Source organism: Phyllostomus hastatus, unplaced genomic scaffold (assembly GCF_019186645.2).
Source record: "Phyllostomus hastatus isolate PE091 unplaced genomic scaffold, TTU_PhHast_1.1 phas_scaffold_317, whole genome shotgun sequence".
Classification (NCBI taxonomy): domain Eukaryota; kingdom Metazoa; phylum Chordata; class Mammalia; order Chiroptera; family Phyllostomidae; genus Phyllostomus; species Phyllostomus hastatus.
This window is the reverse complement of record NW_025334023.1, coordinates 16,578,970-16,606,371: the sequence shown is the minus strand read 5'-3', so window position 1 is coordinate 16,606,371 and position 27,402 is coordinate 16,578,970. Positions and strand designations below refer to the sequence as shown.

Genomic DNA, 27,402 nt, shown 5'->3' with positions numbered 1-27,402 from the left:
CAAGTAAGCGTACTGAGCCCTGCAATAATTACCTGCTTGCTCATGTGACTCACTTAACCTGCCCACACAAATGTTCGGTAAATGCATCCTTTCTCTCTTTCACTCCTTTCCTTTAAGTTAGCCTAGTGATTCACATGCAAAACATTCTGAAAGAGTTATGAAAACTGTTTTAAAACTTTAACTGAAAAGTGTTAAAATACTGAATTATAATTCAAAAGTCTCAATTTTTGAGACTTTATGAATTAAATGTTATAATATCACTACTGGAAGAAATTGGATATATTATTCTGAAGGTACTTTAGTGATATAAAATGATCACTTATTCATTATTAAAAATGGGAAAACAGCCCTGGCTGGTGTGGCTTAGTGGATTGAGCACAGGCCTACGAACCAAAGGGTCGCTGGTTCAATTCCTACTCAGGGCACATGCCTGGGTTGCCAGCCAGATCCCCAGTAGAGGCACTCAAGAAGCAGCCACACCAAGAGAAGGTGTTTCTCTCCTTCTCTTTCTCCCACCTTTCCCCTCTCTAAAAATAAATGAATAAAATCTTTTAAAAAATAAAATAAAAATGGGAAAACAAAAATAAGCAAAATCTAGCTGGTAGAACAGTTATCCTGACATTTTCCCATTAAACATATCAAACTTTTCCAGGCTATTAAATTAATGGGAAGTTACCTGAAAGAGCCATGCCCTGTGAAACCAGGCCCAATATTGTAATCCACAGCAAGACTTCCCTTCCAGCTGTCATCTGGTGAAGCTGTTCCTCCCATATGGCTGTCAAGAGAAAATGAAAATGACAAAAAAAAAGGGTAGAGCATCACAATTTCTTAGAAATATTCATGAAGTGTGATGGTGAGCTATTTCATTCATACATTTAACAAATACTTACTGAGCATTTACTAAGGACTGTCAAAACTCGCTTCCCTTGGGGAGCTCACTTTCTAATGGGAGAGCCAAAACTGAGATACACAAGCAAGCTATTTAATGTGTTAGTGATAAGAGCTAAGGAGAAAAAAAAAAGTGAGGAGAAAAGGGAAGCTTCAGCCTCCTTACTTTTGACTTTATTTATTTATGTAAGCATGTATTAGTTCCAAAAAATCCTGCAAGTACGAAATCCATGACTGTGCTAAGGAGAAATTAACTTCTACTGAAGCTGCGCATTACACAGTAGGCATTCCTAAAGCAATTAGTAAACTGTACTGATACAGGCATTTTTACAAATATATAAATTGTGAAGTCAACTTTGGAAAATATATCCCCAAGATTTGTGCTCATTTTCAAAGAGGGCTCACGATGAGGTATGTAGACTCATTCTTGAATTATAATTATTTATTGAAATTGAAAGTTGGCATGGTTTTCCCACTGTATATTTATAATAAAATATAAATATAAAATATTGGTTGATCTTTCAAGTAGAAGTTGAGCACAAACTCTAATGCTTAACTACATTTACTCTAAAATTACTATTACATTTTCAATATTTTTTGCATTATTCTCTACTTTCACAGCTATGTTTTAATTCTTTATTACAGAAAAAATTCTATTTTGAAATTGAAAAAATATATAAATTAGATTTGAAAGGGAAATTGAATTATAGAATGCATATAATAGCAAACATTAATTGAATGCTTACCAAATTTAAGAACTTTACATGCATGATCCTGTCTACTTCTTATAAGTCCTATTGGGGACAAATTATTCCTGTCCTCATTTTATAGATAAAGAAACTGAATCATAGAAAGATTGAGTGAATAGCCCAAGTTCACACATGTAATGAGTCGTGGACATTATCATATTTTTAAAATGCAGGCCAAGTACAAAATTAAAATAATAAAAGAAAGAAAATTAAATTAAATTAAATTAAATACAGGTCGAGCACAAATATCAAATGAGTATCTAAGACAATCCAATTACTTGAAAAGTCTCAAATAAATATTTTTATCTTTGGACAGTTTCACTTTTGAGACTTTTATTTGTAGCAAAAAGAGTAATGTTTTCTTAAGGACTAAACTGACTACATCTATGGGGAAAAAAGGTATGCTTTGTTATTCCTATTTCAGGAGCTATTTTGACCCCAGACTTTTAACATAAATAGGTTACATTGGTTTTAGAAGAAACAATGAACACATTAGTGCAAAATATCTTAATCTCATATCCAACAAGAACATAATACCGCCCTGGCTGGCGCAGCTCAGTGGATTGAGCACGGGCTGGGAACCAAAGTGTCCCAGGTTCGATTCCCAGCCAGGGTACATTCCTGGGGTGCAGGCCATAACCCCCAGCAACCGCACATTGATGTTTCTCTCTCTCTCTCTCTCTATCTCCCTCCCTTCCCTCTCTAAAACAAATAAATAAAATCTAAAAAAAAAAAAAGAACACAATACCGTAATAATACTTCTGCATCATTATATCCAATGGGGTGTACAGGGATTTGGGGCATTCCCACTCCTTCTTTAATATCAAGTCTAAAGGTGTATTCTGCAGAAATCAATTGCATAAAGTAAAAAGAATTAAAAACTGGAGCCAAGGGTATAGAAATTTTTTTTTATGATTCTTGCAGACTTGTAATACATTTGACATTATATTCAAAAGTAAAAGTTCCCCCCAAATCAATGATTATTTTACTAATATAGTCTATTTAATTCAACAGTAAGATATTAAATCATTTACATTCTAATTTAAAATCAATTATAGGTATTGTAGATTCCCAAACTTGTTTTGAACTTCCACATAATTCTCTTAAACTTTACTAGAACAAATTTTCATTTTGCCCTTGCTGATTTACTCAGTTGGTTAGAGGGTCATCCCAATATGTCAAGGTTGTCAGTTTGATCCCTATTAAATTATTGGTCAGGGCACATATAAGAATTAAGAAATGAATGCATAAATAAGTGAAACAATAAATTGATGTTTCTTTCTCTCTCTCAAGTCAATACATTTTTTTAAAAAATTAAGTAATACTTTAATTTATCAGGGACACCTTGAATCCTTCTTAGAGAAGCCTCAGTTTACCAGATGTCTGGAAAATATGTTTCATATTCCCAAGCTAGAAATAACTGTGAAAAAGTTAAAGGGAATTCAAGAGATCTTAGGAAAAAGCAATAAAGATTTTATTCAAACACAACATTCACATTAAAGAAAGGTTGAAAAATATTGCCAGGCTTAAAAACCTCCTTAGGACTTTGACTTTCAACCAAAATAGAATCATATAGCATTGAAACACCTATTTTAGAAAAAAAGAAGGTTTCAAACAAATGGCTTCAGGTTTTACCTTAAGAAGCTAGGAAACAAAGATAAATGAGGAAAAGTAAGAGAGAGGACATAAAAAAGACCAGAGCACAAATCTAAAATATAGGAAACAGAAAAGGGATAGAAATTATCAATAAAATGATCCTTCAGAAGATCAATAAGTCTCTGGCAACACAGATCAGGGAAAAAAGAAAAAATAAAGAATATATATCATCAATATAAGGAATAAAGAGAATATCACTCTAGTACCTGCAAACAAAAAAATAAGAGAATATTATTAACAATTCTATGCCCATAAATTCAATAACTTAGATAAAATGGAAAAGGTGCTTGAAAGACACAAACTATCAACGCTCACTCAAGAATAAAGAGATAACCTAAACAGAAATATATCTATTAATGAAATTGAATTTGTAGTTAAAAGCATTCCCACAAACAAACTTTAATGCCTGGATGGATCTGGTGGGGAATTCTACCAAACATTCACAGATAAAATCAACCCATTCTTAAAAACTCTTGCATAGTCTTTGCTGGTGTGGTTCAGTGGATTGAGCACTAGACTGCAAACCAAAAGGGTCACTGGTTCAATTTCCCATTTGGGGCACATGCTCAGGTTGCATGCCAGGCCTCCAGCTGGTGGCATACAAGAGGCAACCAATCAATGCATCTCTCACACACTGATGTTTCTCTCACTCTCTTTCTCCCTCGCTTCCTGCCTCTCTAGAAATAAGTAAACTCTTTAAAAAAAAAAAAAAAAAAACTCTTGCATAAACAAATAAAGATGAGAGAGGGTAACCAACTCATTCCATGAGGTCAGCATTATGGATACCAAAATGACAGATATTAGCCCTGGGTGTGGCTCAGTGGACTGAGCACTAACCTGCGAACTGCTGACCTGTGAACTAAAGGGTCGCTGGTTGGATTCCCAGCCAGGGCACATGCCTGGGTTGCAGACAAGGTCCTAAGTTGGGAGCACGTGACAGGCAACCACACATTGATGTTTCTCTCCCTCTCTTTCTCCCTCTCTTCCTCCCTCTCTTCCCCTCCCTCTAAAAATAAATAAATAAGCCCTGGCTGGTGTAGCTCAGTGGATTGAGCTCGGGCTGGGAAGCAAAGTGTCCCAGGTTCGATTCCCAGCCAGGGTACATTCCTGGGTTGCAGGCCAGAACTCCCAGCAACCGCACATTAATATTTCTCTCCCTCTCTCTCTCTCTCTCCCTCCCTTCCTTCTCTAAAATAAATAAATAAATAAATCTTTAAAAATAAATAAATAAATAAATAAATAAATAAATAAATAAACTCCTTTAAAAAATCAAAATGACAGATGTTACAGGAAACTAATCTATAAGCTGATACCCCTAAAGACTAATATTTTACCAAATTTTAGCACACATTCAGCAATATACTAACAATATATAAAATGATAATGTATTGTGACCAAGCAGAGTTTAACCCAGGATGAAACGGTTGGTTCAAAAATCAATCAGTGTAACTGAACAAAAGTACATAACAACTTTATTTGAATAGATGCAGTAAAAGTATTTGAAAAAATCCTATATACATTTCTAGATACATGTGTTAATTTAAAAGCTCATCACATTACCATTGAAGTTCCTCGATCTGACAAAAAGAATCTATAAAAGACATACAGATAATATCATATTTAACAGAGAAAGACTTCTTCTTTGGGCAGCAGCAAAGCAAAAATATCTACTCTAACAATGTTTCAACAAATTTTGGGAAGTACTAGCCAGTGCAATAAGGCAATAAAAAGAAATAAAAGGCAGCCAGATTGGGGAAAAAGTTTTCATTTGCAGGTGACACAATTTTCTATGTACAAACTCTGATGGAATCTACAAAAACCTAGAAGTACTAATTAGTGAGTTTAACAAGTTTACAGGATACAATATCAATATATTTCTTCTAGAAATACAATATTTCTATTTACTAGCAATACAGTTGGAAACTGAAATTTAAAATGTTAATTTAAGAGGATGGAGGAATTGAGCAAAAAGGAAAGGACCCATGGACATGGACAACAGTGTGGTGATTGTTGGGGGCAGGGGAGTATATGGGTACTCAATGGTAATGGAAAAAATACCATACAAATTAAAGAATAGAATAAAAAAAGAAAATGTAATTTAAGATAGCATAAAAATCTGAAATGATTATAGATAAATGTGAAAATAGATATACATGATCTGTACAGTGAGACTATAAATATGCTGAGAGAAATCAAAAACTTTGAAAGAAATGGTAACTTGGAGGGCTCAAATTTCTATTAGAATAGTGTCAAAAAAAATTTACCACACTAAGTGTTGGTAAGGATATAACAATTGGAACACTCATACACTGTTGCTGGAATGTAAAATGGTATAATAATTTTAGAAAACAATTTTATAATTTCTTAAAAAGTTAAACATACCTCTATCATGTTACCCAGCCATTTCAGTTCTATGTATTTACTAAAGAGAAATGAAAGCACACATACAAAGAGATTTGTATACAACTCTTCAGGACAGCTTTATGTATAATAGCCCCCAAACTGAAAATAATCTACACTTTCATCAAATAAATAAAAAATTAGTATACCTATTCAATGGAATACTGCCCAGCAAAAATGGAATGAATTATGGACATGTATCAATATGGATAGACCTCAAAACAACTATGCTGACAGGGAGCAGATACCTGTGGTTTTCTGTGGATTAGCAGGGAGGGAACAAGAAGGGGTGAGAGGGAGCCAATACAATGAGATGGGAGGAAACTTTTGGGTTATGGATAAGTTCATTATCTTGACTGGGGGGATGGTTACACAGATGTCAAAATTTTCACACTTCAGATATTAAATAGCACACACACAAAAACTCATTGGCATTTTTTAAAAGAACAGATATGATCTAGAGAAAAATAAAATCACTAGGCAATTCAGAAAACCTATGTTCTAGCTTCCGATCAAAATGAAGGTGTAGGGAGACAAGCTCCACCTCATTACACAACCATAAGAAGGAACACAACTAATTGAAAACAGAAAAAAAAAACCACCCAGAACTGCCAGAAAATCACCCAAAACTGTATAGAAGTCCAAGAACCAAGGATTTAAAGAAGTTATATTCATCCAGATGAGTAGGAGGGGTGGCGACGGGGACAGCGACAGAGAGGTGGTGGAGCCAGTGGAAGGAGCTGCAGCCAGTGGCAGGAGCAGCCCCGCATTTCACATGTGGTGGATAAAACTCAGGAAGACACCTTGTGAGCCAGCAAGCCCAGCGTAAGGCCAGACCACGCAGCCCAGGTCTCCAGCACTGGGAAAAAGCAAGCCCCATAACTTGTGGTTGTAAACCCTGTGAGGGGGAAGGAGGGTGAGCAATGAACTGCCGGTTCCTCAAGAGATCCTAGAACATATGCAAACCCACCCACTCTGGGAACCACGACCAGGGCAGCAGCTGGAGGGGCAGCAGTCACATGTGGGAAGTGGGTGAAGCGACTCGAAATGGTGCAAGGTCCAGACAAGGCCCCAGAAGTCAGCCAGCAGTGGCACTGTCCCTCTTGGACCCCTCCCCCCAACACAGAGACATGGTTGTCCCCACCCTGGCAAATACCCAAGGCTTCACCCCATATGACTTAACAGGTGCACTAAAAGGTAATCAAAGTGGCTCTACCTAGCACACAGGCCCAGGGAGGCTGACAAAATCAGAAGACAAAGAAATATGGCCTAATAAAGGAAAAGAACAGAATTCCAGGAAGAGAACTAAGCAATGTGGAGATAGCCAACCTATCAAATGCAGAATTGAAAACACTGGTGGTCAGAATGCTCAAAAACCTCACTGAATACAGCAAAAGCATAAGGGAAGAAGTGAAGGCTCTACTAAGGGAAATAAAGAAAAATCCACAGGAAACCAACAGTGAAGGGAAGGAAGCCAGGACTGAAATCAAAGATTTGGAACATAAGGAAGAAATAAACATTCAATCAGAACAAAATGAAGAAACAAGAATTCAAAAAAATGAGGAGAGTTTAAGAAGACTTTGGGACAACTCCATAAATGCCAAGTCACATGGATGCCAGAAGAAGAGGATGAGCAAGAAATTGAAAACTTACTTGAAAAAAATAATGAAGGAAACTTCCCTAATTTGGCAATAGACATAAAAGTCCAGGAAGCACAGAGAATCCCAAACAAGTTGGATCCAAACAGGTTCACACTAAGACACATCATAATTAAAATGCCAAAGGTTAAAGATAAAGAGAGAATCTTAAAAGCAGCAAGGGAAAAAAAGTTATTTTTTCAAAGACTGACAGCTGATTTCACAGAAGGAACCTTGCAGGCAAGAAGGGACTGGCAAGAAGTATTCAGAGGGATGAAAAGCAAGGACTTATAACAAAGATTACTCTATCCAGCAAAGTTATCATTTAGAACTGAAGGAGAGATAAAGTGCTTCTTCCTAAACAAGGTAAAGCTAAAAGAGTTCATCATCACCATGCCTTTATTATGATATATTAACAAGACTTATTTAGAAAAAAAGAAGAAGATTAAAACTATGAACATTAAAATGACAACAAACACAACTATCAACAACTGAATCTAAAAAACAAAAACAGAAACTAACTAAGCAAACAACTAGAACAGGAATAGAATCACAAACATGGAGATCATTTGGAGGGTTATCAGCTGGGAGGGGGAAAGGAGAGAATACGGGAAAAGGTACAGGGATTTAGAAGCATAATTGGGTAGGTACAAAATAGGAGGGATGTTAAGAACAGTAAAGGAAATGGAGACACCAACTTACCTGCACAACTCATGGACATGAACTAAATGGGGGTATCGCAGGAGGGAAGTGGGGAACCAGGCAAATGGGGAAAAATTGAGACAATTGTAATACTATAATCAATTAAATATACTAAAAAATAGAAATCTTATATTCTAGTTTGGTAAGGACAGTATTATTTTGGATATGAGGATCTTCTTTCTGAACCTCCGCTCTACTAAAGGTAGAGAGAAAATAGAGATAATTCAACTGACTTTTCCTTCTCCATGTCTATACCTAATGACAAGCTGAAACTAATACAAGGGAAATGTCTTTGTATTCCTAGCAACAGCAATCCAAAATATTATCTTTGCACACAGTTTTAATGTTGTTCTGTAAATGCTTGCTTGCTCTTATGCCTTTTATGCAGGCCAGTACTATTTTTGCAAAAAATGGGTAGACTATGACAAGCTCATCCATTACCTTTAGCTGGATAGCCTGGAGTGAGTGGGTCACCAGCACCATTCAGATTTAACACATTCCCTCTCTGGGCTGCATGTCCTGGAAGGTTCCATCCTTTGGGATACGGCTGCACCTCAGGGGCAGAGTAGTCAGCTGGATCGGAGTACAGGATGATTCCTATGGCTCCCACTGACATGGCATTTTTAACCTGCAGGGGCAGTATGCAATCAATGATGTAGAAATGGCAAATGATTGACTTATTCATCTATGAGAAAAAAACATTTAATAATGTAAGGAAATGTGGACACTGCATTTTACCATGCTGTTACTCATTTTGTTCTCCTTGCCTTGAATATTTTTTCTCTTCTGGTAGACCTAACAACTCTCATGTATTTTACACAACTCCAAACAAGTTATACTTCTGTGAAACATTCCTAGTGTTCCTAAATGCAAAATTAACATCTCCCTTCTTTATACTTCTATACTTTGTACGTATTTCTATGTTAGGACAGATAAAAGTATTTTAAAATATTGTTTAAATATCTTGCTCCCCTAGGGTTACAATGTAAGAGATTAGTGTTCTTATTGTATTCTTGTTTTACATATAAGAAAACACTGGCACCCTGGGTGTTTATGAGAATCCGTGCTGTTAATTACTTTTAACAGTCCACCCTTCAAAATCAGGCATATCATAAACACTCTACAGTATGTGTGGGACTAAATTAATTTAAAATTCTATGCAGAATAGTCATAGTGAGTGAAAAATGGCCCAGTGTTTTTGAAAACATTTTTCTAATAATCCAAATCAACCATAAATAAGAAAATCTACCCTATAAGATACTGAATTCTTCATTACCAGAAGCATTGCAGTAAAAGATGGATAACCATAACTTTTGATCAACTAAAATATTTTAATATTCAGAAAGTACTCATATATTAGTGAGAGTACAATCTGTCACAACTTGTTTGAAGGGTAATCAGATGCCTGTCAAAATTTTGAAATGATACCCAACATGATTCAGCCATTCAATGTCTAGGAATCTATAGTACAAAAAAACCCTTCACACAAATGTCCAAGTACATATTAACAAAGATGTTCACAATGGAATTATTTGCAATAGTAACAAATTTAAGACACACCAAGCATCTGTTGACAGAGAGAGTTAGATAAATGATCATTTCTGTGAAACACTATGTAACCATCTAAAATAATAAGGTATTTACTTAATCAACAGTTACATAGAAATTACTAAATATAATTCACTATCTGATTTGTTTTCAAACATAAAGTCATTTAATCCCCATGAGGATTATAAGAGATGGTATTATAATTAGCATTTTCATGTTATACATGAGGAAACACTCAAGTTTAGCAACTTGCTCACAGTACAAGATCCAGAGAATAGGAAGCCCAGATTAGACCAAAACACAGGTTGCTTGGACCTCGAGTCCTATACTCTTAAACATGAAACAATACCCACAAGTTATTGCTGAGTAAAAAATAAAGTTATACAATATATAGTGTCTGATGCCCTCTTTGTTAAAAAGTAATATATCTAAAATGATTATGAAGACATACACTTATATTCATATTTCACAGAATTGGGTCTGGAAAGAGCTGTTGAGATTGATTATGTCTGGGTAATGAAGTTGGATAATACAGGAGAGCATTTTATTTTTTTTTCAGTTTACATAAATTTCCTTCAATTAAATAAAAAAGCAAATATTGCTTTGGTAATAAAATTATTGAAAATAATTTCCCTCTCTAGATATGTGAGGTAACATAAAAAAGAGGATTTTCTGTGCAACCATGAAAATATATACACATATATATGGTGAAAGCAATTTTGGAAACTGGGATGTAAGATGTTGATTTACATTTACAGGGTATATTTTATCTTCTTCCCTCTAGAAAAACAAAGAACAGTACTTTATTTCCTCTGAAGATTTTCCCATATCTGGCAATAACAATCTTTCCAGTGCAGTTGATGCCCATTTCTCTTTCTAGTTTGAAAAAATCTTCAGTCCGAGCATAGTTTACATATACAAGATCTCCCTGCAGGGAAAACAAAAAAGAAAAACTATACACAACACTGCTCTAGTTAAAGAGAAAACCAAAGAATAAGTTTGCTTCACAAAACTGCATCATCCAAAGTTATCTTTCCTGGCTTGGGTTATATAAACAGGTGCATGCTCATTCTGTAGAAATGGTCAGAAATATTTCAATATGCTCACAAGTTTTAAAAATGACAACAGGTAAAACATTTTAAACCATGCGTTTTATTTTGTATAAATTATCAGTGTATAGTGGGTCACAGGAAATAAATAAAAGTCATTTTAAAATCCCAACTATGTTTAATTTCCAGCCATGGTGTTCATCTTAAAACTTCTGTAGTATGATCTGCAAAATCACATCTATGAATCTGTAATGTAACAAAGTCAGCCGATGAACAAAGGAAAAAGCATGTAAAAACATCCATTGCTTTTACTGAATTAAAGGCATGTTCAGCAGTTTCTTTGTTATTTCAAAGAGTAGCATCTGCTTCATTGGGCTCTGGGATCTGGTTTTTATGTATTTTTGTTTTTCTCTGGTGTTCTTTTCTTCTTCCTCTTCTCTCTCTCTCTCTCTCTCTCTCTCTCTCTCTCTCTTTTTTTTTAGGAAGTGTGTACATAGCCCTGAATCTCAAAGATAAGCATGTATGATCTTCCTATTCTCTGTTTAGTCCTCCACTTAAGTTTTATATGACAAAGAAAGTTTTAAAGGGTTAAAAGAATATCTTTTATTTTACCTCTGGCATGCCTTGAGCTGAGAAAGCATTATATGGTGGTACAATATTTGTAACATTCTTATATCCATCTGGTGGTGGCTCATAGTATGATGTTTTAAAAACCTAGCAAGCATTGAAACACATGAAGTTAGAAATTTTCTAGATTGCTAGTAAATAATGCATTTTGCCCTCAAGTATACAGTTAAGATAGAGTATCCTAAAACTAGGTTCTGTGATCAAATAGGTAAATTCCATTAGCAACAATGAAAAAGAGCTTTATCATTGTCATTGTCTTCAAAATAGTAGAAACTTCTGTAAATGCATGCAATTTCAGTAACTAAAAGTTCCCAGCTGAAGTATAAAAACAGGGCTTTGAAGGAGGCATTCTCATGAATCTCCTATTTCTTTCAGCTTTCTTTGAGGGCCCTTTTTCTTTCATCTGTATTTAAATAATATTTCCCTGTGTTTTATCCCCACCACAATGCTAGCCTCATTTCCTACTCCCTTCCTGTGAGATCTTACTGACTGTTAAAGTTTTATCCATACCTAATATATCTTTGATGCCCAGCTTTCCAGCTTCATATATGTAAGGGCCTGATGGGCATTTCAGCTGGCATGTCCAAGCTCAGCCATTAAACTGTGAATTTATCCTCTCTCACCCCAGGCCTGCTTCTGGCTCTGCATTGTGGCTCTGCATTTTCTGCTGTTATTGTTAGCATCACTCGCTAACCACCCACATGAGAAACCTAGGAATCAAATTGAACTCTCTCCTCACCTCCTTCCTCCAATCACTAATCAACACCTGCTAATACTGCTTCTAACTATTTCTTAAATCTACCCCTCTTCTTCATTCCTGCTAACATCCTCATTCAGGGCTTCATTGTTTTTACCTGCACTATTGTCTTAGACTCCAACTTGAACTCCTTGCCTTGTCTAGGTCTAGTGTGCAGACTGCTCGAACTATCTAAAATGTCTTGCTAGCCGCACCCTTCCTTGCTTAGGACTTGTCAGTGGTTTCCATTGACTGAGGTTGAATTCCTCATTGCTTAGGACAATGCATTAGTCCTTCTGTGACCTGTCCCTAAAACATATACAGTTGACCCTTGAAGAACACGGGTTTGAATGGCATGGGTCCACTTATGCGCAGATTTTTTTGACAAATAAATACAGCACCATAAATGTATTTTCTCTTGTAATTTTCTCAATAACATTTTCTTTTTTCATCTTTATTGTAAGAATATAGTATATAACACATATAACATACAAAACATGTGTTTATTGGCTGTTTCTGTTTTCAGTAAGGCTTCCAGTGAACATAGACTATTATTAAAGTTTTGGAGAATCAAAAGTTATACATGGATTGTAACTGGCGATCTTTAACCCATGTGGTCCAAGAGTCAACTGTATGCTGATTTTTCTCTTATCATGGCTCACTTTGTATTTTACACTCTTGAAATAAAGAAAATCTTTAAATTCCCCTAACAGCACTAAACTAGTATATGTCTCCAAGCTTTGTCAATATTTTCTCTTCTACCTAGAATTCTCTTATCTTGCTTTTTCATGGAATTAAGTAACCCTTTAGAATCTTTCATGATTCACATATCGACTCTTTCTGGAAGCCTTCCCTGAATTACAGGGTGATGTGGACCAAAAGAAAAGTTCTGTGGAAAGTAACCTCACAGGATGACCTGGTCATAAATTCCTAACTGGGCAGATCATGGTGGGTAGTCACACCCTAGTCATATAGCTTTTTTCCTTTAAAAAATGTTATTATTCCATTTAAATACAATGTTCATTTCTACATTTCTCCATAATCGTCTTTTGTAAAAGCGGTCATACAAATTTTAGTTAAAAAGTTTATCTTTGCTTAAAGCAAGGTCTGTCCTTTATTTCTGTGCATCTAGTTAACATACCTTTGAAATTACTACCCTCAAGAGAGAACATAATCTTGTTAATTTTCCTGAATTCAATCTCCATGTTTTCTCACACCTCCATGTAATCTTCCTTATGTTCCATTCTTAATTTCAAATGCATAAAAAGCTGCAGCCCATCATATGTTACCAATTAGGCTCATATAAACTCTTATAAAAATTTTGTACAGGTTTGGACGTTCTTACATCAGTGCTAGGCAAGTGGCCCTTTTCATTGTAGATAAAGAACCCTAATCATACTCTCTATAGCACTTACTGCGTTGATTTGAAATAAGTGTTCTAATGTCTGCCTCACCTTACTTAAGCAAAGTAACCATGTCCTAGTCTTCATTCTGGTCTCAGGACCTAACACTGTGCCTCACATAGTAAACACTGAATAATTAGTTTGCAGCTTACTAATTTTTCTAGAAAATGAATTCCATTGCACTATGAACAAATTTATTTTCATTTGACCCTGAGTTCCAATTCACATAAATAGGTGGAGCTATAAAGTATGAGAAGTACCAACAATTCTACATCACCTCAATTCCATGTTCATCCATGATTGATATGTAGTTGGCATTTGTCTCATTAGGGTAAGATAAGAGAACATCATAATGAACCAGCTGGGCTGAGTCCAGTCCAAATTTCTTCCACTGGGTTTGAATTTTCTCGGCAAGCAGTAAATTTTGTTCTGTTCCAGCCAGATGAGGGAGCTTTGTGAAAGAACTAAAATGAAATACAAGGGAGAGTTACAGACTACTATATTCAAATGATGTGCCTAAGAACTAGTCAAGATGTATTACTCATCCTTTAGGCATTTATCATTTCTATATAAGAGATATAAAGAAACTCACTAGCATTACCAATTTCTAGTGAGGGGGAGCAAAGTCTGCCACCCCAAACTTTTGAGATATTGATTATTTTAAGCTAGTTAAATAAAAATCTCAGAAGAAAACCTTTGCCTTCCCTCTTATGGACTAAAAGAATTTGGATACAGGACCTGCTCTAGGAAGGGAGATATCATAGATGACTATAGTGTGATATATGAACTAAGTGTAACAAACAGGGAGGAACATAGCAAAGCCCATTTGAGTGTCCCACTGTTAAAGAGAGCCCAGAAAACATGTCTTACCAAACGTTTGCTTTTTCACTTCCATGTGAATTGCCTTCCTGCCCTTTGAAGTCTGAAACCACAAACACCCCTTCTCCTTAGCTCGAGTGGACTATGACCCTTCACTGTCTGATCTGTGCTCAGCCCCCATAGTCTAATGGAACTCTCACGTATGTATATGTATTAAATTTGGTTATTTTTTCCTGTTAATCTGCCTGTTAGTTTGATTATTAATCCAATCAGAAGACCTTGGAAAAAAGTAGGAAGTAGGAAGAAAATTTATTTTTCTGCCCTAACCCAGTTTTTAAATGTTTGTGCATAACTGTAGTTTTCACATATGCTCCCCTGGAAAAGAATGTATTCCATGGTAAATACGCCCCATCAGCAGAGGCCCAGGTATGAGAAAACGCCCTGGACAAACACCCCTCTAACACCAATGGCATGCCTTCTTGCTGCTCAAATGACAGGGGGCATTTTGGGGAAAAAATGCCAGAAACCAATTGGGAAGTCTATTTAACATATATGTCTACTGTTGTTTTATTATATTGTACGCAATTATTTATCTCATGAAAGATAAAGTCCAGCAAGCTTCAGGATGCTTGGGGAACTCACTTCGCTGCTTTTACGCTTCTCTGTCTTCAGGGTTCTTACGATGATTTTTTTTTTTTGTCTCTGGCCCTATCCTTTCTTTCTTTCTTTTTTTTTAAATAAACATTTTTTAAATTGTCGTTCAAGTACAGTTTTCTGCCTTCTCCTTCCGCCCTCCCCCACCCCATTCCCCACCACCCCAACCTCCAGCCTGGCCTGGCCCTATCCTTTCTTTTAAAAGGAAAACTTTACTGCTGTTTCCTGTTTCCCCTTGGAGAAGAGGATTAAAATTTCCAAGAACTGGTGCTGCCCGTGCAGCTCGAGCTCTGGGACTGCGTTTGCAGACCAGGTTCTAGTCCCACTGTGTGCACCAGCGAAGTTTACCAGCAAAGCCCCGCAGCTCCCGCAGTACGCGGAGTCCTTTGTGAACAACGCTCGAAGACCTAGAGGTGTGCAGGCAGATCCGGGATGCTGACCTGGAAGCCATCGGGGTGCTGGCCCCCGGCATACCGCCACTGTACCCAGCAAGCCGCGCCCGGCTACAGAAGCAAGGCACTGCTGTCACCTACACGGGAGTCACAGCCACAGCTGGTGCTGCCCAGACCACCTGCGATCCTCCTCCCCAACAGCCATTGCACAGTGCCGCGTAGAGGGGGCGGGGCCGGGGGCTGGGCCCAGGGCACCGCGGAAACCCCTGCAGCCAGAGGACTGCCCCTCACAGCAGGGAGCTGGTGAGCTACCCCGTGCTCCAGCTGAAGATCATGATCAGGGATCAGCTCGCCCACGACAGCATCCACCTGAGCAAGCTCCCACACTCCCGCCAGGTCCCAACTGTTGGCATTCTGGAGTATTTAATGAATTGACCGAAGCCATCACAGAACTGATGGATATCATTTCTGAGAACTCGTGGAGGTCTGACGAGGTGCCTAAAGACTGGAAAAGGGCATATTGAGGAACTTCTTTCAAAAAGGGAAATGATGGTGACCCTGAAAATACTCATCAGCTTAACTTTTTGCTTGGAAAAATTCTGGAATAATCAGTACACTGGGTGACTAACTTACAATAACTAGAAAGGAGGCAGTGAAATATTACACATTAACAAGTACTGAGTTCATTTTTAAAGGACACATCATTGTGAGATACGGTCTTATGTGTATTTTGGGGTTCTTCCCTCTATTTTATGAGCTCTTGATGAAAATAAATGAGATTGGCTAAGGTTTGGGGGTTTAATAAATTTTAAGTGTAATACCAAACCACAGGTTTCTGGCATTAGCCAGTAATTACATTATTTTTAAATTAACCTTTAACTTAATAATAATAGCTTTAACTTTGTATTTTAACCTATTTTTTCCACTTTATATAGGACTGTGTTTTCATAGGTTGAGATAGTTTATATAATTTTATAATGAATAGTTTGGTGAAGGAATTCTTATTTTAAGGTATTTTACATAATCATTTCACATATACGTCCATTTATAAAGCTGATACATTAAGGAACATTGACCAAAGGAGGCAACTTTCTAACTTTTCTTTTTAAATGTAATCTGGCTGAAGTCTGGTGTAAGGACCAATAACACAGTTTTGTGCTGATACACACTGGGCAGGAGCCAACCATGGCCCTTGGGGCAGGTTTTCCTCACAGTGGGCACTGCCAGGGCCAGTGCAGAGCCTCACCCCACCTTGCTCCTGGCATCTGGCTTCAAGTCCATGGGGGCAGGGATGTGGGCAGTGGCCCTGAGCTTTAGGAGACTGCAGCTGATCTGAGAGATACAAACATTTTTCTTAAATATTGTTACACATTGCATTTGTATGTGACTAATGTTAAGCCATAACATTCAATCTTCTCATGACCTTGAACCTATGCATCCAATATATGTAACAATAATTAAGAAAAGAGTTTGTTTGTATCTCTCAGATCAGCAGTGACCTCTCCCAGGTTCAGAACTTGGTCTAACCACAGCCAGAAAGGAGAGTGGCGTGAGGTGGGAGGAGGAAATTAAAATGACTGGAGTTTTTCTGATTCCTATTGTTCTTGCCTTTGGCTATTGGCAGTTTTACTTTCTGCTGAGAAAAAAGCAACCATGTTGACAAGACCAAAAATTTGGTTACAAGGAGATCATCAGAAAAGATATCATATCTACAACAAGCTCCTGAGTCAGGCAGCTTCTGAGAGTAGCTGGGCAGTATTGTACTGCAGAATCTTTTCTGTGCTGCCGAGAAGTATGTGAGGGATGTAAGTTTACCCCAGTGTTGTGAAGCTCAAGACCTGGGAACACTCAATAGGGAAAGACATCTACATTCATTTCTTCCTCGTGCATGCTGGTCCCTAGGCATGCGGAGGCAGGTAAGGTCTCCGAGGGTGATTTGATTACCACGCTGCTTTAAAAATCCAAGGTTTACATGGTTTAGCTACTTCTAGCGGTTAATTTAGGTACTAGATAAACCTCAGTCTCATTCTTAATGTAAATTCAAGGAAATTAAGCTCTAAAAGCATGTACATGTTGTCCTTTAAATATACATAGCTTGCAGTTTTGTGAGGATTATCCTCCAATCAAACTTTATCTTTTCTAGTGACCTAGAGTCTTTAAAATTAACAAGACATATTTTTTAAAGATTGTATGGAGGAGGGTCTGTATAGATTATAGATACAATTTATTTTTATAACAAATGGATTCCTGTTAGAGACCTCATTTCCAGGTGTAGCATCTGTGGCAGATATATTTCACAGATGTACATTTGCGTGCATTTGTTGAACTGTTGCTAGAAGGGCCCCCATTTCTGAAAAATCTATTATTTTCACCATGGGCATTATATGTAATCTAATGCAAGCAAGATGAAGTAAGAGTTAGACTATAAGAGAAAAGCAGTAGTCTTGCCATGAGTTGCATCTGGTAATAATTATTCTTTAAAAGAGTCATTTTTTCAGTGTTTTTCTTTTATCTAGCATTCATGATATTCTTAAATTTTTTTAGATCTTATTTATTTATTTTTAGAGAGAAGGGAAGGGAAAGAGAAAGAGAGGAGGAGACACATCACTGTGTGGTTGCGTCTCACATGTCCCCTACTGGGGACCTGGCCTGTAACCAAAGCATGTGCCCTGACTGGGAATCGAACCGGTGACCCTTTGGTTCGCAGGCCAGCACTCAATCCACTGATATTCTTAATTTTTAATGTAAAGGAAGTAGTTGAGGGACAAATACATTATTAAAATTAAAAAATAGATAAAGTCCATGAATTTCTAGTTTTATATTTCCTCACACTTAGTTCCTGCCTGTTATCTAAGAATTACACAACAGAGGTTTGTTGAATTGAATCTGGGCAATGTTCTCTTAGTTCTGGGTTTAAATGATTTGAAACATTTAAGTTACTTCACAAACCTGGTCATTAATTCATTAATGAGATATACTTTGTTCAAGGTAAATATTTTAAAAGTTTCCCAATCCTCTTCCCCCTATCAGTAGAGCAATAATACTTTTGTAAATTTGTTTTCTAGTCAACCATAGAACAGAAGAAGGAGAAGGAGAAGGAGAAGGAGAAGGAGAAGGAGAAGAAGAAGGGAAGGGGGAGGGGTAGAGGGAGGGGGATTATTAACATTCATGGAATGCTCACTATATGCTAGAAACTTGACCAGGTGTTTTCACATGGGTTATCTCATTTAATCCTCACACCCCTTCTTCCACTCTTCCCATTCTGAAAATGAGGGAAAAGAGCCCTGGCTAGTGTGGCTCAGTGGACTGAGCACTGGCCTACAAATCTAAGGGTTGGTGGTTTGATTCCCAGTCAGGGCACATTGCCTGGGTTGTAGGCCACGTCCCAGTTGGGAGTGTGCAAGAGGCAGCTGATTAAGAGTACTTAAAGAACTTGTTCACAATTCCATAACTATTGAATACCAGGACTAGAATCTGAAGGTTGTAGTTGTTTCACCTTGAAAAACTGATTATTTTAAAAACATTTATCTGGTCATATTTTTCAATTGCTTAAAATCCTCTGGCCCCCTACCCTTGCATTTATTAATTAGTTCATACTCCAACATGGCATATGGGGCCTTTTTCTGTCTTTTCTTTCCTTTTTTTTAAAGTTTTATTTTTAATCCTCACCCAAGGACATACTTAGAGAAAGGAAGGGAGAGAGAAACATCTATTGGCAGCCTCCTGTACGTGCCCTGATCAGGAATTGAACCCACAACCTTTTGGTGTATGGGAAGGCGCTCCAACCACCTGAGCCCAGCCAGGGCTGGGTCTCTTGTTCATATGATGCACCTTCCACCTTCCAGGTTCATGTTCCACCCCTCTCCTTACTAACTTCTCCACTCTGTATCATCTAGTAGATTCATCTTTCTCCTGAAGTGACCACTTTGCAGCCTTTGCACAAGGTCTTCACTCAAACATATGTGTCCTATTTATCTGAATCTCCTTCTATAACCACTTTTAGTCACTCATCTTTCCCTCCTACAGGCTATTAATCACCCATTAGGACTTCCTCAAGCTTCTTTCCCTTTGGTGAAGACTTCTCTTTCTACAGGGTCTGGCACAAATAATGCCCCCCTTTTTAAAACAAAATCTTTATTACAAAATCATAAGCATGTAATTCTGTAACATAACAATATCACACTCAAGCACACCATATGACATTTTAGGTGAAATGTTCAGATTAAAACTATAAATTATTACACCCATATTATTACCCTACTGGCCACACTCAAGCAGGTGTTACTTCTGCCAGACCCTGTATAGCATTAAATCAAACCTGCAGGTTATAGATATTAATACCTTATGTAATATTGGTCAAAATTAATGTTTTTATAGACCAAAGTTATTTTTTATGCATAGAAAAAAAACAGTGAGGCTGAGAATATTTAATTTCTACTTTATATAATTTGCAATTGTTTCATTTTCCACAGTGAGCAGATAATATCCTTACAATTAGGAAAAATAAGTATGTTTTCTAAGGTTAAAATGTAGGATTAACTATGAACTTTTTGCCTCCCAAATTTTAGAGAACCAACTGAAATTCAATAAAGAAATGAAAAGGAAAAAAAAAGCAGCAGAGCGTAACACCCTTTATATCTGAATTTCTCCTTATGGTCCCAACGTGGCTATTACAGCTCTAGGTGTTACATATTCACACTGTAATGTAGAGGACAAACTCGTACAACCCAGAACAGCTACCTGCTCTTTTGTGTTTCTTTTAACAGAAGGGAGCTTTTTATGGAAGATTTCAGCCGAATTCTTTCCACATTTCATTAGGTATACAATAGGGTCACACACCCCTTCTCAAACTAACCATTGCCAAAGGAAAGGGAGTTAATAATTGGATTATGGACCATTCAAGAGATTCTTGGACTGGAAAGTAATCCTTACTAAACACACACCCTCCAAAAGGAGAAAAAACAGGCAACAGTTAAGGACCTGCCAACAAGAAAGCACCTGGAGAAAAATCAAATCGTTCTCACCACATAAATTCCTTTAACAAAATTTTGAACCCCTCCTTCCCTCCTAGATTTTCTCAACTCTTTCCTTTTTCTCCTGAACCCTCTGGATCCATGACAATAATTCCCCATCCTCCGCCTCTTCTCTGAATAAACATTAAGAGTTTTGAATGTTTCCAACTCCTTGCCTTAACTCTGTTCTTCTACACATGGTTTTATTTTCCATGCCCCCACATATCTCAGGGCTAGAAGATCAGGTGGGAGTCCTTCTTATTCTCCACTGGCTCTTTCAAATATTTTTCCTTTTACTTCTTTCAAAAATCACAACTCTTTTGAAGCTCATACAGAAAGTCACCCCCTGTTACATATGCTAGGTGTGGTGAAAACTGGGTAACTCCTCTTCATTCATTCAAATCTTGGGCTTCATATTCAATATATTTCACTCTACCTTTATTCTTGTCAATTTCTGTATTCAGTTAGATGTAAAGGAAAGAAAAGACAACTCCACACATATAATCATCATGCAAATTCTTCATACGTAATTTACCACCTTATGCTACTTTAAACTTTAAAACAAAGTAGAGCCCTGGTTGGTGTGGCTCAGTGGATTGAGTACCAGCCTGCAAACCAAAGGGTTGCTGGTTTGATTTCCAGTCAGGGCACATGCTTGGGTTGTAGGCCCGGTCCCCACTTCGGGGCATGTGAGAGGCAACCAATCCATCTATCGCTCTCATATCAATGTTTCTCTCCCTCTCTTTCTCCTGTTCGTGGGAGATCTCAGCTGAATCTTCCTCACATTTCATTAGGTATAATAGTCCTAGAAAATCTTTTTCAAATTCTTGTATGTATCCTGACTAGAGATCCAGACCTTGGCATATCGGGACTATGCTCTAATTAACTGAATGACCTTTCCAGGGCTGTGTTCAACTAATTTTTGACAAAGGTGAAACAGCAATTAAATGGAAGATGGATAGCATTTCAACAAATGGTGCTAGAAAAATACCTGTAGGCAGAAGAATAAACCTCATTAAACCTTTTACCTTAGGTAAAAATTAACTCCAGATGAATCACAGATTTCAATGTAAAATGTAAACTATAAAATTTGGGAGAGGAGGAAGAGGAGAAAAGGGATCCAGGACTAGTCACATGAACCCAAAAGCATGATCCATAAAAGGAAAAACCGATAAACTTAACCTCATTAATATTAAACATTTCTGCTCCGCAAATGCCCCTGTTAAGACATGAAAAGACACATAACAGACTAGGAAAAATGTCTACATACCACAAAGCTTACAAAATACTTGTATTTGGAAAATATAAGAACTCCCAAAGCTCAAAAGGATAAAAAACTAACTAGAAATAGGCAAAAAACATGAACAGACATTTCAATGAAGAGAGTATACAGATGATGAATAAGCACAGGAAAAGATGTTCAATATAATTAATTAATTAGCCATTAGGGGAATGCAAATTTAAACCACAATGAGGTATCACTATGTACCTGTCAGAATGAATAAAATTTAAACTAGTGATGAGGCCACTGGAAAACATAAAATTGTACAGCTGTGTAAAATATTATAGACTAGTAGTTTGTACTATATAGTTTATACTACTATTATATAGTAGTTTGTATTAGTAGTTTATAGAAATACTATATAAAATATTATATAGTAGTTTAGCAGATTCTTCTAAAACTAAAATGTACAACCTAGCCATTTTCACTTTTGGGCATTTGTCTCAGAGAAATGAAAGCCTATGATTATGTAAAACCTGTACACAGATGTTAACACCCCCAAACTGGGAAAAATGGCAGTGTGCCTCAATGAGGGAAAAGTTAAATTGTAGTACATACCCCTTCTTTCATCCCCCAAGATGAATGAAAGAAGGAATTGACTCAATATTTTAAAAATGTTACTTCTCTCCCAAATTCATCTATAGAGTCAATGAAGTTTCAATCAAAATTCCAGCAGGCTTTTTTTTCTTTTGTAGGAATTGAGAAGTTGACTTTACAATGTACTTGGAAACACAAATGACTGAAAATAGTCAAAGTGATTTTTAAGAAAAAATGTAGGATTAACTCTATCTGGTTTTCAGACTTACTATTAAACTATACTAAAAAGTATAGTGCAGTATAGAGATATATAAATCAAGAGATCATTTTCAGAAGAAAACACAAAGTAAAAAAATAGACCACACATTTTATGGTCAAGTGATTTTGAATAAAGATGCCAAGAAAATGTAACAGGAAAAAAAGTTTTATTTTTTTCCAACAAATGTGTGAATAAATTGGTATTTGTATTTCATAAAATATCAACTCTTACCTCATACCACACACAAAAATTAACTGGAAGTGGATGACTGACCTAAATGTGCAAGCTAAAATTATAAAACTTCTGAAAAATTTTTTTAAATCTTCCCAAATTCTCATATGCAAAGTCTGATAGCACTGAGAGTAGGAAACATAAAACAAAAATTCACTGTACTTAAAAATTTCTGACCTTCAAAAACTCCACTTGTAAACAAAAAAGGCCAAACATAGAGCAGAATGTTCACAGCATGCATCTGACAAGAATATTATATCCAGAATAGAGAAATCCTACAACTCAATGAGGAGAAAACAAAACAATTTAAAAACAGAAAAACATTTAAGGAGGGACTTTATAAAAGAAGATATACAACTATCCAATAAGCACATTAGAAGATGCTTAACATCAGGGAAATGCAAATTAAAGGCACAATGCACTGCCACTACATGCCCATTAGAATGGTTAAGATTAAAACCACTAACAGTACTAAGGGTTGGCCAGGATGGGGAGCACTGGTACCTTCATACATGATCGGTAGAAATGCAAAATGGTACAATCCCTTTTGAAGTCTTTTTGGCATTTTCTTAAAAAAAGTTAAACATATGCTAGCTATATCACCCAAAAACACTCATCCAAGAGAAATGAAAACATATGTACACACAAAATCCTGTAAACATAAGCTCATAGCAGCTTTATTCACAATAATGAAAAAGTAGAAACAAATGTCCATCATCTACACAATGTAGTGCATTCATTCAATGTAATACTACTCAGCTGTAAAAAGCAATAAACTTACTGTATGATTCCACTTACATAAAATTCTAGAAAATACAAAGGAATCCATAGTGACATAAAACTGACCCATGATTGTCTGGGGTTGGGGGTGAAGGGAGGAATATGCAAAGGGCATGATGTAAATTTTCTGTATTAAGAATTGAGCAGGTGGTTTGTTGAGTATATTATACATCTGTCAATACTCTCAAACTGTAGGCTTTATATGGAAGGAATTTATTTTATGTAAGTGATACTTCAATGAAGCTGGGGTGTTTCTTATGACAATCCTCTGAAAGAGTCTGAGCATAGAAATGAATGTCATGGTGATTGCCTTCAGGGAATTCATAATCACTCCCCGCCCCCCAGTATTACTCTTTTTCATGCCTAAAAACTTGTGGATTTTCACTGATTCCTTTGCTGGTGTTTTGTCCTATTTGTGTTATGTATATTTGCAAAATGAGAGAAAGGTTTAATCTGTGGCAGACAGAATCTGAAACTTTAACTTTCTTTCCTCGAAATCAGCATTTACAACCCGTTAAGTCTTTCTGGCAAAACATAATGTTTAAATAACATTGCCGATTAAGTCCAGGCAGTGAGGAACAAAAGTAACATTCAGTTGCAATCCAAAGTTGCATAAAGTTGAAACATCTCCTAATAAAGCATTGAGATAATTTTTCTATAGATAAAGTTAGGGACGAAAGACTCCTGAAACATTCAAATAGATTTTACCCTAAGCGTGGTTTAGGGACATTTTAAACTACCATAAATGAATGTGATGTATAATTTCACACAAAGAAGACTACCCATATGAGTGTAACCACTTTTAATACACTTCTCACTCTGCAATATTTTAAACACTTTATTTTTAAGATCAAATATGCAAAACAAACTTACCGAAGAAATGATTTAATATTTTCAGCTTTCATCTCAGATACGAGGTTCTGCCGTACACTTGGATGATAGCTCAGTGTAGTGTCAATTTCTTTGAGAGGCTTAATAAACCAGCCTATGGGAAGAATACACATATGCACATATACATACTATATAGGTATTCACATAATTATTTTAGACTTTTATAAAAGCTAGAAGCCAAAAATAGCCCTTCCCTAAGTAAGAAATAGATTTCTTACTTATGGTGAGCTTTACAGGTATATTCACATTAAATGCAGGGAAACTTCCAATTCTGCTGTATAATGTGATTTTGAATTGGTTACAGCGAGTTTTATATTAGGGAAGTTCTTTTCATTTTCTCACGTTAGCCATCAAGGCAAGGACCTTTGTCTTGTTCTCCCTGAGGGAACTAGTCCCTGACACACATGGAGCATTCCACAAATATTTGTTTAATAAATGATGAGGGAAGGACAGTTTTTGCAATGCTGCACATATTAATTACAAACTTTGACTCATTAATGCTTGAAACTGAAACCACCGTTTTCGTACCTGCGGATAGTGACAACTCTGAACTGTCTTTCCAACAGTCGTTATCAGTACCCTGACTCAGTGAGCATTTAATAAATCTGGATTTCAGGCACACTTTAGAAGGAAGGCCCAAATGCATTGCATTCGGTTTCCAGTTTGGCCGAAACTCTGGGAGTTCACCCTCTGCACTGAGACTGAGCTCAGCTGGTCGAGCGAGCCCAGCACAGCCTAACCCGGTTTTCTCCGCGGTACAACGCCACCCTGGCCTGGGGAGAAGGGGTTTGTACACTTACCCATCATAAATCCTACAAGGAAAGACGCCAGTGCGGCAGCCAAACACATCCAAAGGTACAGACGGCCCCTGGACTTCGCCATGGCTTCTTCCCGACTGAGCTCAGAGCGAAGTCTGTGGTAAGGAGCTTGAGAAGTGCAGATGGACGGAGAGAATGCCTGCGGGGACCTGGCGAGCGTCCAGCCTCCCGCCTGGCGTGGCCACCGCTGGCCACGCCTCCTCCTCCCGGGTTCGTCCAAAGGAGAGTAAAACCCTGTGAGAAACAGCTCTTGGCTCCTTTGGTCCTCGGGGGACTGTGAGGGGAGAACCCTGCAGGGTAAGCAAACATATTCTTCCTGTTGGTTGGCGACTTTCAGTCTATTGATCTTACGGTTACCCAGACAAAGTGTGCTGTGGAGGCTGCTGAAAACATCCCTACCTGTTTCCTGAAGAACTCTGTTCACCTGCATCTTTGTCGCCTCCATACTAGGAATTGCTGAATTTCAGCTGGAATTGCATTTAAGTAATGCTTTTCCTTCCCTGTAGATTACCTTGCTGCTCCAGGTCCTCTGTCCTAATTTCTAACTGGTCACAGTAGGGAAGCATTTTGGGTCCTGACAGCCCCACTGTAACGCAGGAGATTTTTCACCACCCATCGACATCGAAACTGATAGGACTGGGCATTAACTGAAGTTGGTCCAGTGTGTGGTGTCATCCCGCAGTGCCATTCCAGTCACAGGCACTGGCCTGGGCTTCAGGCCAGGTCCCCGGTTGGGGGCACGTGAGAGGGAACCAATCCACCTGTACCTCTCACATCCATATTTCTTTCTCACTTCCTTCCCCTCTCTCTAAATATGAAAATAAATAAAATCTTTTCTAAAAAACTGGTAGGATTGGGTTCTTTTGTTCCTCCTTAACTAAATAAGCCTCCAAATTTCTGTAATTCTGTTTCTTCAGTAACTGGGGTTTTTCCCTACCTCACAAGAGTGTTGTAGGTTCAGATTAACCATTGAATGTACTTTGCTTCATAACTGACAGTAGGTTCTCAACAAATACCATCCCCCTTGTTCTCCCCTTCCTACTGAGACAGGTCAATAAGGTGCTAGGAAAATTCCTGGGCATGTGGAATGGGAAACAGACAAGAAAATTAAACAAGGCCAAACAGTTTGAGCATCTTACAGCCAGCTGGATGGTTAATTGTAAGACCTTATCTCCCCTAACCAAAGACACCTGAGAGCAAGTGGTTTCTACCTCTCCACCCTAACCAGACTATATATAACCTTCCTGGCCATAACCGCAGGTGTAGTAACAAAGATGGAGATCATGGGAAGAGGCTGCAGACTCCCTTCTCACCTCCCCATAGTAATTTCCCCCTCCTAAATTCCCAATTTTCCCCTAACTGACTTCTAAAAGCTCAAGGGCGAGTGGATGTTAGGGTTTTAACTCTCCAACTTCTTAGATTGCTCACCTCTGATATTAATAAAAGTGCAATTATAATCCAGTCCCTATGTCTGCTTTTTGGCCGAGCTATGACTGGCAGCTTGAGCCCTGGATTCCATTGCCCTCCCATTTCACAACCGCATTTATAGATGTTTCTCTTTAAAAGTGTTTTTATCTTGCCCTGGCTGTTGTGGCTCAGTGGATTGAGTGTCAGCCTGCAAACCAAAGGGCCATTCCCAGTCAGAGCACATGCCTGGGCTGTACGCCAGGTTCCTCACTTGAGGGCATGTGAGAGGCAACGATTGATGTATCTCTTGCACATTGATGTTTCTCTACCTCTCTTTCTCCCTCTCTTCTCCTCTGTCTAAAAATAAATAGAGTCTTTTAAAAAACTATTTTTTTAAAAAAGGTGTTTATCTTTATAGTAAATAAGTTTTTGAACAACCAAAAAAAGTGTTTAAAAAGTTTGCAATATGGTGGTCCTTATAAATAGGACTCCTGCATCCACCCATTTCACCCTAGAGGAAATCTTCAGCAGCTCCTGACTAGATTCCTCGTATCCAACCAAAACTAGTTTTGCAGCCAAAGGATAAATGCCTACTGAGTGGATTATGAAAGAGACAGTACATTTACAGCTACACACTCAATCTTCACTATGTTTTCTGAGGACATGATGATCTCAGCTGTGAAAAATAACATAAATAGATGGAGTTGGAGCCACCATCCAGAGGAACTGCCTTATCCATCTGACTTCTCAAACTTTGAAAGGTTTTTTTTTAAGATTTTATTTATTTACAAAGAGATAGGGAAAGGGAAGGAGAAAGAGAGGGAGAGGAAGAACAGTGTGCTGAGAGATACATCAATTGGTTACCTCTTACACGCCCCCAAGTGGGGAACCTGGCTCACAAACCAGGCATGTGCCCTGATTGGGA

General features: G+C 37.5%; 1 protein-coding gene across 3 annotated transcripts in view; it reads right to left on the bottom strand.

The window, feature by feature from the left end:
• Positions 1-25,213, bottom strand: part of NAALAD2 (N-acetylated alpha-linked acidic dipeptidase 2) — a 59,719-nt gene extending 34,506 nt beyond the window's left edge. For 2 of the 3 annotated variants that reach the window (XM_045818068.1, XM_045818069.1), the window contains exons 1-8: positions 25,053-25,213; positions 24,235-24,346; positions 13,673-13,859; positions 11,242-11,343; positions 10,383-10,508; positions 8,474-8,660; positions 2,386-2,479; positions 677-775 (exon numbers count right to left, since the gene is read on the bottom strand). In XM_045818068.1, coding sequence (XP_045674024.1) covers positions 677-775; positions 2,386-2,479; positions 8,474-8,660; positions 10,383-10,508; positions 11,242-11,343; positions 13,673-13,859; positions 24,235-24,346; positions 25,053-25,134 — 989 coding nt within the window. In that variant the 5' untranslated portion in view covers positions 25,135-25,213. The remainder of the gene's footprint in view (positions 1-676; positions 776-2,385; positions 2,480-8,473; positions 8,661-10,382; positions 10,509-11,241; positions 11,344-13,672; positions 13,860-24,234; positions 24,347-25,052) is intronic. The other variant, XM_045818070.1, reaches the window with a different exon arrangement.
• Positions 25,214-27,402: the final 2,189 nt, after the last annotated feature.